Source organism: Streptopelia decaocto (assembly GCF_964273445.1).
Source record: "Streptopelia decaocto genome assembly, chromosome: 5".
Taxonomy (NCBI): domain Eukaryota; kingdom Metazoa; phylum Chordata; class Aves; order Columbiformes; family Columbidae; genus Streptopelia; species Streptopelia decaocto.
The window spans coordinates 11,007,898-11,020,090 of NC_138659.1; the positions used below are offsets into that span (position 1 = coordinate 11,007,898).

Here is a 12,193-nt window from a genome sequence, read left to right on the forward strand (position 1 = left end):
GTCAGAAATATTCCCAGTTCTTAAAAGCCCCAAGCCCAGAGCGTTCGGGATGGCCTTGAATGAGAAGAAAACTGAACATGCCTCATGAATGACCACAGAGCAACCTCAGATGTTCTGGTTCCCCAAAATCCTTGTAAAGGTCCCACACTTACAGGAGTCGCTTCCATCTGCAGCCCTCGCATAAGAGATTATGATACCCAACCAAGAGCCTTGTGGCAAGGAAAAGCAGTGAGTTTGCATGTAGTCTCTCCTTCTTTATTGAACAAATTCACTGAAAATTAATTTTACGTGCTAGCAACACCAAGAAGAACTTTTCCCCCTTCCCCCAGCACCAACTATCAACTTTCTAAATTTTCAAGACATATCAAAGAATTGCCCCAGAATTATTAGGACCTTCACAGATAAATAGATTTTGAAACCAGAGTGACAAGTGTGATCACTGCCATCAAAACCAGTTCAGGAAGAAAGGAACAGGACAGTCGGCTGAATGCCAACCTAATCTGTCTCGCCCTGAATAGCACAACCAACAAAAAAAAAGTAAATCTGCCTGACTTTGACATTCTCTGTATATTTTCAGCCTGAAATGAAAATTGTTTATCACAGGGCTCCTCATATCTGAACCCTATTTGCTGCTATAAAAAGTAGGAGACCAAAGATCTTAAGAGGAGTCCATATGGAACATCAAATTTCTGCACATAAAATATTCTCAGGTTTTGTGAACCTTTTACTGCTGCTCAGGGTTCACTACACAGCCAGTCATAAGAGTCAGAAATACAAGGATATAAAAGAAGATGGTGTGTTAAAAAAATATATATATAAATCACAAAACCAGAATGCGAAACATAAATCACATCCTACAAACAGACTCTTAAAGGGAAAATGGTAAATCAGATATCATGTCCCCTATCATAATGGAAGAAAATCAGGAGAACATCTTCTTTGGATCCCTGATGAATTAGAATTTTGCTAATGACTAGCGTTCCTCTATAATGAGAGAATGCATTTACAGCTTCTTCCCTTGACTGGGACTATTTTTGGAGAACTCAGGTAGCAGTAGGGGCTAAAAGAAGCAAAAACCCTTCAACAGATCCTTTTAAATGGGTGTCCAAAACCCTTACTAAAGCTCTTTGCTGTGCTAAAAATCTGGTTTATACACACGTAAAATACTACTGTTTCTAATGTTGTGAAGGACGTGTGTTTTTCAACATACAGCATATCGTACACAGGAAAAATAAAAGGAGAGGATAAATAATGACAACATCCAACTTAAGGCCCAGCAGTGGAATGACCCATAACTTATGAGAAGCAGAGTCTCCGCTGGGCCTCTACTCGCTCTGCTCTGCAGGCACTCAAACGCATTCTGCTCTCCCACACCAGGTTTCAATTATTCATCTCTTACTCAACTTCAGATTTACTTATTTAAAAGGATACAATTTTAACAATAAATCTCATGGCTAGTGTTAATTAAAAGCTAAATCTTGCCCTGAGCTGGACTTCCAAAGTCTATGAGAATGTTCACAGCCCATTTATTTATTCCAGCATTGTGTCAGTTATTAAATTACAGTAAATTAAAAACACAGTGACAGACCAATAGCTAAAATAAGTGAGGCTTGTTGCATCTCACTTACAAAGGTTGCCAGACTTGGGCTCTGACAAACTGCCAAGAAAAGTGAATTTAAAAGTGAGAGGCCCTCCGTTCAAAAACATCCTATCGTGAACGTGAAGCGTTTCGACCTCAGAGGTGCCAGCAGCCCAGCATTCCCAGGTTCATCACAACTGCTTCGTGCAGTCCGGGCCAAAGGGACCGTGCTCTCAAACCACAAATCTGGACCATTCAGAGCTGTAAAAAGCATTGGCAAGAGTACTAAGTAAGAAATCTATGAAGAGGCTCAAGCGTCATGAGCATCTACCAGCTAGAAGGGGACCAGCTTTGCACCAGCCACAGCTTCTGGGAGGACTTCTGACATATTGCTAATTAAAATAAATGTAACTCTCCTGTCCAGCAGCAAAATGCACCAAGTGCCCAGACAGGGCCTGAACAAAGGAAGAACCCCATTGGAATTTCAGATTTAATCATTGGCTGATAGTTACTTCTAAAGTACCACATTTTCACCTCTAATTACCAGCTTCCCTCTTGCTGCTGGCTCTGGGGTATTACTGGCCTTTCACAGCTACTCAGCTCTCAGGGGAGCTCTGGGCTTCTATTCTTCATAAAAAAAGCAAAGGGAGCACAAATCAAAATGGGGAAGAGCTTTAAATGCAGGAAGAGAAAATTATTCAATACACTAGACTAGCAAGCCAATGGTCAGAAGCAAAGATCCACCTAGGGCTATTCCGTGGCCTTTTGACAGCATTTAATAACAGAAATCCTGACAATCAACTGGGAATTAAATTATTTCCCGTCATTCCAGGTGAAACACACTGAAAGCAGAGCTTGATGTGGTGCTCTCTACAGTCAGCTTGTTCTGGACAAAAAGAGATGTTACCATCATGCTATAAATTTTCACTAAATTCACAGAAAGACAACGTATTTAAAAAAAAAGGAAAAAATCAAAACATACGGAATGAATAATTAACATACAAACTAAAATTAAAAACTAAACCATCCAGAATGCTTGTTACTTACACAGCACATCAAATATTTCAGCATAAACAAAACAATTACAATCACACTTCCTTTTATATGAAGCCAAATTAATTTCGGAGAAGAGATGTTCAACCACGATAACTGACCTCTTAAAGGAAAAACTGGGAGAATTAAAAACTTTTGTAAATACAATGTAGACTCCACAGCGCTCAGATAAACAATAACTCTATAAATGTGTCACAGATGAGAGTGATATTCACTGTGCAATAAAGATGATACCTCTCCATGAAAAGAAAGGTGTGATAACAGGAGTTTTGCAAAGAAGACCTCACTAGATCAAAAACAGATCTAATCTTCGTTCTAACACTGTTTGTTTGTTTTGGTTTTTGTTTGTTTGTGGGTTTTTTTGTTGTTATTTGGCCAAGATTCTGGCTTTTCCTAGAGACCAGTCTGTGGACACAATCACACTTATCTTTGGGGACAGAATTACTGAAACTGAGTTCACCAGAAAGAAAACAAAACCTTTTTCCAAGTTACGTATTCCACAAACATTCAGAGGTAGAGATGGTACAGATGCTGAGGTAGCAAGACAGGCTTGTACATTTTACTTGGCTGCTGCTACAAACACAATGACCACTTCTCAACGTGGTGTTAGCCCAACAAGAAGAGGAGTACCAGACACAATTTTAAAAGGGCTCTAGTAAAATTTCTCACTTGATGCATCATCTGAAGCAGCTTCACTTCTCCTGACCAGGCCTCTGAAGCTTCTGACCTGCACCCTGTGCACTTTCTGATGAAATTTTGAGAAAGAAACATGATAAGAATCATAGAATCATTTTGGTTGGAAGAGAGCCTCAGGATCATCGAGTCCAACCATGATCTAACCTGACTCTAGCACTAACCCATGTCCCTAAGAACCTCCTCTAAATGCCTTTTAAACCTCTCCAGGGATGGTGACTCCAGAGCTAAAGGTCCTCATGAGTTTTGAAAATAAAACCACATAGATAATAAAATCTCTCCTTCTTCAGCATATACTTTCAGCACTGAAGCACAGTTTCTCTGAATCAGTAACCATTATGACCAGCCACAATGTGGACACCCTTAGGCAGCACATTACACATCAACTTTTTAAGGCCTGGCTTAGCATCTGTGGGGGGACCATGCCGCCTCCTTCAGAGGAGCCCAAACCAGCTCCCTCTTCAGAGGAACTCTCAAGCTGTGAATCTGGAAGTGTGTATCCTTCCAAAGATAATCTCAAGTTCTAAGGAGAAGAAAAGCATACCCTCCTGTATTTCCAGTCTCTGGAGGGAATGCACAATGAAGTTATAAAGTTGCAGTACATTTTTCCTTGGTTATCTCTGATCTTTCCCTTTCCCATGGCCTGCTGCTGTGCTCCAACAGCGCTTCCCTGCTCCGGCTCTTTCCCAGGTCTGCGTGGAGCAGATGTTCAGACCTCTGCTGCACACGGAACGGAGCATCTGGGAACAGGACAGGACCCCGCACAACTGACACCCCTTGGAGGAAAGGAGCAGGAGGTCACAGGAAGCCATCGCCAAGTATCAGTTTCAACATATGACCTGACCAGTTTGAAAAAAAACTTTTAATAAAATGCAGGCTTCCACCAGGGCCTCCACTAACTGTTTTCTCAAGAACTCATCTCATTATGAAACTTTACCATTGCATATTGGGATGGCTAAGTGTTAACGTAAACCTAGCCCCAGATATCTGTTGCTGAGTAAAAGCATGCCTTTGTGGAACACAACGCAGAACAGGGCATCGGGAGCAGTTATAAAAAACATGCAACATCTGCACAAAGTTACCAGCACTTTTGCTCAAACTCTTCAGGAGTGTGTCTTGCCTCTCCATGCAATGACTTGCCTCAACGATTATTTTTTTAAAACTTTCCCTGTCACCAAGGCCAGACAGATCTGCTTTCCCTTCGACATTCTCAAGTGCCATGAGCATGCCCAGGCTCTGGCCTCCACCACGACAGCAGAAAGTCCTGGCTGGGTTGAGCCTGGACCAGCACTACTGAACCAGTGTGGAATCTTCCCAATCCAGCTGATGGGGACACGCTGCCCAGGCCTTGCCAACACTGGCAACGCAGGATACTGCCTGCAACAGACCATTTTTTGTTGTTCTTCAATGTGCTGTGAAGGTGCTTGGTAGCACCTCGCTGATCAAACACAACCAGAGCCCCTGGGCAGCTCTGAAGGGATTTTGTTAAGAGAGGATATCAAGCACAATTATGCCATGGAACTCAGTAGAACTAACAAAGCAGACTTGACCTAGGCTTTCTTCTGCTTTAGAGCCTATTTCATGCCTTCAGCATGAACTCCAGCTAATGACTTGCTGGAATACATTAGAAAAAGCCTGGCATTGTACACGGCACTGCTGAAACCCAGTACAGGTTCCACAATTAATTTCCACCTGCCAGTTCCTCCTCAACATGCGCCTTTCTGTTCCTGTTGGTGACCATTCTGCATTATTTTTCAGGAATCATATCTAACGGATCACCCTTCAAATGTGTCTCCATTCCAGCAACATGCACCACTGGATTCATTCCACAAGTCACTCGCTGTTTCCTTTCATACGCTGCTCTGCAGATTTACTTGGAAACAGTGGCACTGCGATGTCTCCACTTCAGGAGGAGATCCAGGAAAGCAATCTTCCTCCCCACGGGATGCTGGCATGGAAATACGCTGAGAAGCCTGTGTTATTGCTTTCCCTCACTAACGGGTTCCTTTCTAAAGCTACTTCTTCTTCTCAAGCTGTCTGACTTTGGCGGAGCACCATTTTCAATATCACACTGCATGAGATTCCAAATGTATGCATGTTATTTTACATTATATTCCCAAGAGGCCCTAAAAGAACTTTTCTATTAAATAACAGTAATATTTAAAGCTTTATTATTACATAACACACTAGAGGTATCAATTTAAGCTGAAAATATTCCATTTTTTTCACCTTAGCAAACTTCACAGCCTTTCTATACATTCTGTCATTTCACTCAATTAAAAGACATTAAACATGACCAAGCCCCTCGTACGTCACGTCATCCTGGTGAGGGGGGACAGTGACTCTGCTTGTAAACAGACAGAAAAATTAAAACTTCTTCTGCAGCACCTGACCAAATTTTACACCAAACGTAAATTCTGGGAGCTTTGGAGCACTTTTCATTCATCATAAAGTACGTAAAACTGCAATCACCAAACCTACAGAAGCATCCTTCAGCCAACACCAGTATTTTGTTATTATTTCCAAAGAGTCATAGACAATTGCTCTCATTATTTTCACTATTGTTTCATTTATAAATGAGTACATTGGTTGACTTTCAGTATCTCCACTGTTAGAATGAAAAAGAAACCAGAATGGAAGAAGCCCTTCAAAGTCACTCAACTATTCGACTGCTGCCTCAGCCCAAAACAACCCGAAATTTCTTTAAGCTCAGCTTTAGGGCACTGGTTCCACAGCCCTCCCAGCACTGCACTACCCTGACCACTAGAAACTGCTTCCCACCATATAACCACATTTCACATAAACCTTCCCTCTGCGTTCAAGTGCTAGAGAATATGAGAATAGCCCCAGTTTGCTCATTTTTGAAAGCAGAAATTTGGATCAAAGAGAGCATGTAAACAATAAAATAACTTTATTTAATATTCAATGGAGTGTTTCGATACATCAGAATGTAATCTGCATTATCACTGTGATGCCTCTACCTGCACAAGACTGGTTTGGGACATCCCAGCTGTGCCCAGGGCAGCCCTGACACAAGTTGCCTCCTTGATACAGGTCAAGGAGCAACTTCACCACTGAATTACCAGCACATGTTACCTGGGTACCCACAGCAAGATGAGAACATCACACCAGAACAGTAGATAAAACATGTGAATTTGCAGCCCATAATAACTGCAGATTACTAAAAAGTGTTCCCTAAGATACAAAATTTAAAAAACACGCACCATTGTGTGAACGTAAAATTTGCAATTGAGGATGACTGCGTTTTCTTCCAGGGCTTGGGGAAGAAAAGGTTTACACTTTTTATTATGTATTAGTTAACTTTCTAGATATTTCTGGCTTGCAAAACAATTGCTATGTGGAAAGCAGCTGCATTTAGTTAGAGACTTCTTTTAAAAGAGTTTTCAACTCGGAGGTGCTGTTTTGAGTCCCAGAAGACTGCTGCATTTCTACATGTGTTTCCAAAGAGTGGTATCTAGTGTCACACCTCAGGGAAGCTGCTTCCCCACCCCCGCCCGCTTTGCCTGTATTTATGTAATTGTATTTAAAATCCATACACAAGCTTTAAAACACTCCCCTGCCCAGATCTCTTTTGCGATGCTTTAAGTTAAAGTTTCTGTAATGAACACAACAGCTTCAGTAGACATTAATTATAGAAACAAAGAAATTATGTCCTGAAGATAATGTGCTGACACTTCAAGCAACTTTTGTCATGAAATGTGAGACAACAATCATGGTAAGTCCAACAGTGACAGCTACTCTCATCCTTTTACAGGCTTATGGCAACAAATGCATTTTGTTTGTGTGCAAACTCATAAGTGAATACTGGCTGAAATAGCAGCCTATGGACAAAGCAATTAACCACAGGGACTAATCAAGAGCTGTGGAACTCTATCTCACAAGAGGCAACTTTCAAAGAAATCAACAGTACCCCCTATAATCTGAAACACAATCTAGAGATCTGTGGTTTTACTTTATGCTTTTATACTATTCACACTTCTTCTATTGTGACGCCTCACCAAGTTACATGATACGCAATAATAAAGCTGAAGTGGTAACATCCATAGTCAGATACTGCAAAGAATGAAAAAATATCCAAGTTAGAGAGTTCCTGTGACTTATGTTCACAATTAACTCTGTGGTTTTATTCAGAACACTTGGGCCAGCCCGTGAGCACCCTTGGGAAGAACACACATTAAAGACGGCCTGAATGTACAAAGGAAAATGCGCTTTTTGTTTTGTTTTGCTCTCTACAAGGAAAGGTCATTGACAAAAAGGAAGCAGCGGGAGACAGGGGAAAAAGTGAAGACGAAAAGACAAAAAAGAGCTTTTGGAAGGCAACGCAGCAGAACAATTTTAGTCACTTGACAATATCCCAGCTAAATGGACAACTGGGTAATAATCCCCGCCGAAAGAGACGTGACAATAGCTGTGCGGGTTCCTGGCCCCCACGCAGATCCACATCGGACTCGTCCTACTGAGCTGCTACTCACACGAGGCCGTTTGTGCACATCTGTACACGTTTACTGGAGCAAAGCAGCAAAATCTCTGGAAAGGGAGTCGTGTCTTCACAGATGTTTGGACCAAGCACAGCACAATAAGGCTCTGATCCTCCTGGACCTTGGGGAGCCAAGAGCCCAAACTGCTCCTCAGTGTTTTTATTGTGTTACAGAGTCAGGTTTTGGACTCCCAGCCCACCTTTTCTGGTCGTAGAACTTAGGCTACCTCCAGAGATGGACTTTCATTGTAGTCCTTATCTGACATGTCTGGGAAAAAAATGAACTCTTTTACTTATTTAGCAGTCCATATTCTCTCTTTTTGAAAAACATGACAGTAAAAGGGTAGGGATTGAAAGGCTCTGTATGCTTGGTTAGGTTCCTGATAGATCAAAATCTATTCACACAGCCACTACAATCTTAAAAATTGTAAAACTCCTTATAATAGTTTGTTAATTTGTTTAATTAGAGTGTTAGATGTTCAGGTTCTCTTATTCTTACATAAAACCTAGATCTTTAACAAGTTTGGGGAATAATGTAGTGTGTGGTTGCAACATATGTGAAAGATGCCTATCTATTAAAAAAAAAAATAAATCACTTGATCTGCCCATGAGTCAACATTGTAAGCTTTTGCCAAAGATATTACTTAAAATACAGGAAATATTTCACTGTGGAAAGTAATTGTGCATAATGACTATATTAATAGCCATACATAAAGGTGGATTCATATAGATACTTCCCAGTAGAATTCACAGTAAATAAAAAATGGCCAGTTTTGGACCCAACATGAGCAGCTGCTTTATGCTTGTGGGTTTTTTTTCCCCTCCAGGCTCTGGGAAACCCACAAAATTTCACATTATAATCCTAAAGTTTTGAAATTATCTGAAAAACAGGAAAAAAGATGGCCTGTCTTCCAAGCCCCCTTTTTAAAAATCCAGCTATTTGTTAAGCACATACAGCATTCCCTGGAGACACTAGAAAACAACACTTGAAAACTTTCCCACTGAGATGTCATGGAGAATTCCTCCCCAAGCTAGAACATCATCCAGCCATTGAATGTGGAGCCTCCTGTGCCCAACAGAGTTGCACTGTGATACCTGGAGGTCATTCAAACGGCTCCACTACCGAACACACAGTCCCAGGTAATGGCATCATTAGAGACACGCTGAAACGTGGCGAGAAATTCAGGCACACCAGAGCGTTGTATCTGTTAGCTACGACTTACTTTCTAAAGGCAGTTATCCTACAACATCTGTAATTTGGCTTGGAAGTTTTAAACCCACAGCTTTTTCAGTTCTGAACTGCTAAGTACTTTAACTCATCAGCTTTGTCTCTTTAGTGATCACTCTTTTCCTTCTTTAAATACTAAATATAACCATATTATCATGTAGGATTTTTCAGAAGTGCATTGTGATTTAAGTACCCATCATAAAATAGCTTCAAGGAGACACAGTTCATGAGTATCCACCTCTTGCTGAAATTCTCATGCAGGCGTCCAAAAGCACTGCTCACTTTTTACTGACTTGGCCTCAGAAATCAGTCCTTCTTGCCTAATTCCAGCCAGGTCCCTTTATGCCTGTGCTATGCTTTAAACATATAAATCATTTGCAAACGGCTGAAATCAAAACCCTAATAAAACAGAAGGATTGCAAAATAAATACTACTCGTTAAAGCTAAATCAAAGAGGCTTTCTTTAAGGGTATTGTTTAAAAAAAAAAAAAAAAAAATTGGAAGACTACGAGGGCGATGAGATGGCAAAACAGCTCCCAGAGCTGGAGCTAAAGGACAAGTCATCATTGATAACACCACCTCGGGAACCATAAATCACGTATCAAAAGCGGTATTGCCTGGGAACGGCTACACTTCTCTAATAACTCGGCCGAACACTTGGAAGGGGTTTTCTACGAAGCAATTAAACACAGATCAAGTATAAAACTTGGAGTTCGTTAACGGGTGTGGGGGAGCGCTGGAGCCGCCGGGCTCCCCAGCGGGCGGAGGGGCCGCGCAGCCCCAGCAGGGCGGCGGCTCCGGGCAGCCCCGGTTCGATCCCCACAGCCGGGCAGCGCCGCGCTCCGCTCCCCACAGCCGGGCAAGGCGCCCAGGCGCGCCTCATGGCACCCCGGTCCCCACACGGGCGGCACCGACAGACTCGGTCCCGGTCGCCCCCATCACAGAACCCCCGCCCCGGTCTCGCCCCCGTCCCGCCGGGACACGGCCCCACGCTGCCTTACCTTGTGTGGCGTCCCCCAGCTCCGCCCGGCTGCCCGCACGCAGCAGCAGGAGCAGCGGGAGCAGCAAGAGGCTCCCGTCCCCGCCGCCCGGCTGCTGCATTCCTGAGCCGGCGCCGCCGCTACTCCCACATCCACCGCGCAGCGCCGGCGTCCCGGGCCGGCCCGCGTCTCCTCCTCCTCCTCCCGCGCCGCCGACCCGTCCCACGCCGCGCCCTCGGGGCTGCGCTCTCTCGGCGGGAGGGGAAGCGGCCGCCGCCTCTGCCGCACTCAACCCCTCACTTGTCACTTTCCGCCAGCTCCGCGCACAGACCGGCCCGGCCCCGGCCGAGCCCCCCCAAGCCCCGGCCCCGCCGCAGTCCGGCCGGGCAGCGCCCCCTACTGTCCCGCCCGCCCAACCGACCCGCGCGCCGCAGAGGGGCGCTCGCCTCCCCCCGCCCGGCGCCATTTTCCCCCCGCCTCAGCCAGCAGGTGGGCTCGGCGCCCCTCACCTGCGGAGGGAAGGCGCCCTTCCTCACAGCCCAACTCACGCCTTTCCCTTCAGAGCAGGTGGATGAAGGCAGCAGTTGTGTTTAGCGTCCCTTTCCCTCCCCACTTTGCTTTCCAAGGGTCTGCCACTCATACAGAAAACGCAATATGTGGGACTGTTACACCTGGGCGGAAACCACTTTTCCAGGCAGAGTCTAGTTTAGTTACTTGTTACCTCCATTCCTAATCACCCAAGGTCTCTCCCTGGTCTTCTGTCACACATGAGAGCTGGAATACCTTGTCAGCAAACCTCGCTGAGGAAGCTCCCCAGTCACAAAGTGGAGGACACCATGTCAGTAGGGAGGTGGTGAAATCACCATCTTAGGGTGTCCAACCCAACTGCAAGCGCAGGTCAGCCCACACCTGCCCCCGCACAAAGGGCTCAAAGCAATGGAGGTGGGAATGATGGAGGTACCTGACCAGTGGCCTGCTGTCCCTGGGAAGGACATTGCTTGCTGCCCAGACACAGCTGCAGAGAGAGCAGCTGGTCAGTTTTACATAATTTGAAGTTTATCTCACTGAGCTCTACTTTTTAAGATCACTTCTGCTGAAACAAAGCAAAGAAACTGAGAACTTGCAGTGTGGAAAAAGTGATTTCTCAACTATTCTTCGTATGTGGGTTGATAGTCAAGAGCTTCTCATTTCCCCCTCACAACACTTCCAATTTATTGGACCTCTATTTTTCCTGTCAGTCAGGACCTCAAAAGTCCAGTTTGCATCTTAGGAATTATTTCATTGAGGCAGAGAGGGTTGAAAATTAACATTCAGCTTATCCTAGTTTTGCTTTTATACAAAAAAATAAAAGCCTACCTGAAAAGAAGTCAGGTGCAGCTACTGCCTGAGACCATAAGTGCCAAGAGCAACACTTTAATCCTTCTCTTCACTGTCCATTTTATCACAGCTGTAATGTGGTCAGGCAGGTTCCATAGTGGATGGCACGGGTTTGCCGAAGCTACTAGAAGCAATAACTACTTTCCATCCAGGAGAATGATCACATTCCTGGGATGCTTAGATCAGGTTTAGGATTTCAAAAGTCGGCAACTGCTTAATAAAAAGTTCACAAGGAGAGTGGAAACAAGGACAAGATTAAAGGAATTTCCTCCTGGCTTCCTGCTAGATCAGATCCACCCCTCTTAGGCTTGCTTTCTGCCATATGAACCTTGTATTTCTTGTCAGACGCTAATAGAGTTCCAAGAGGAGGAACAAACCCAGATAAGCATCAGGCCACGTGAGGTCTGAAACCACCTTCTCCTCACATACGCAAACGTACACATATCCCTCCTCAGACAGAGGAGGACAATGTCAAGAATTATCTGCTTCCTAGTGAGAAGCGACCAATGTACAAATACGGATTAAATGGAAGAGGCAAGCCAAGCTTCATACTGCCAGAGCTGTGAGAAGGTGTGACACATGGAAGGGACTGTCTGCTGCTGGGACCTGGGTTTGCAGCATGGTGGGGTTTAATTTCTGCAGCATCAGACAAAGTAGCTCCTTTTTCAAGGTGCAGAACTTTTGCCACCTTGCTCCAACAAGCCTTAGGATGCAGTTTCACAGGTGGCTGAAGGCAGCCATGCTGCCACCATCCCTCCCCCTTGCCAATCACACATTCCCCATAC

The 12,193-nt window shown here is 44.3% G+C and overlaps 1 protein-coding gene across 1 annotated transcript in view; it reads right to left on the reverse strand.

Moving 5' to 3' along the window:
• ROR1 (receptor tyrosine kinase like orphan receptor 1) overlaps positions 1-10,179 on the reverse strand; it is a 155,280-nt gene extending 145,101 nt beyond the window's left edge. Inside the window, exon 1 of the mRNA XM_082053326.1 lies at positions 10,053-10,179. Coding sequence (XP_081909452.1) covers positions 10,053-10,152 — 100 coding nt within the window. The 5' untranslated portion in view covers positions 10,153-10,179. The remainder of the gene's footprint in view (positions 1-10,052) is intronic.
• Positions 10,180-12,193: the final 2,014 nt, after the last annotated feature.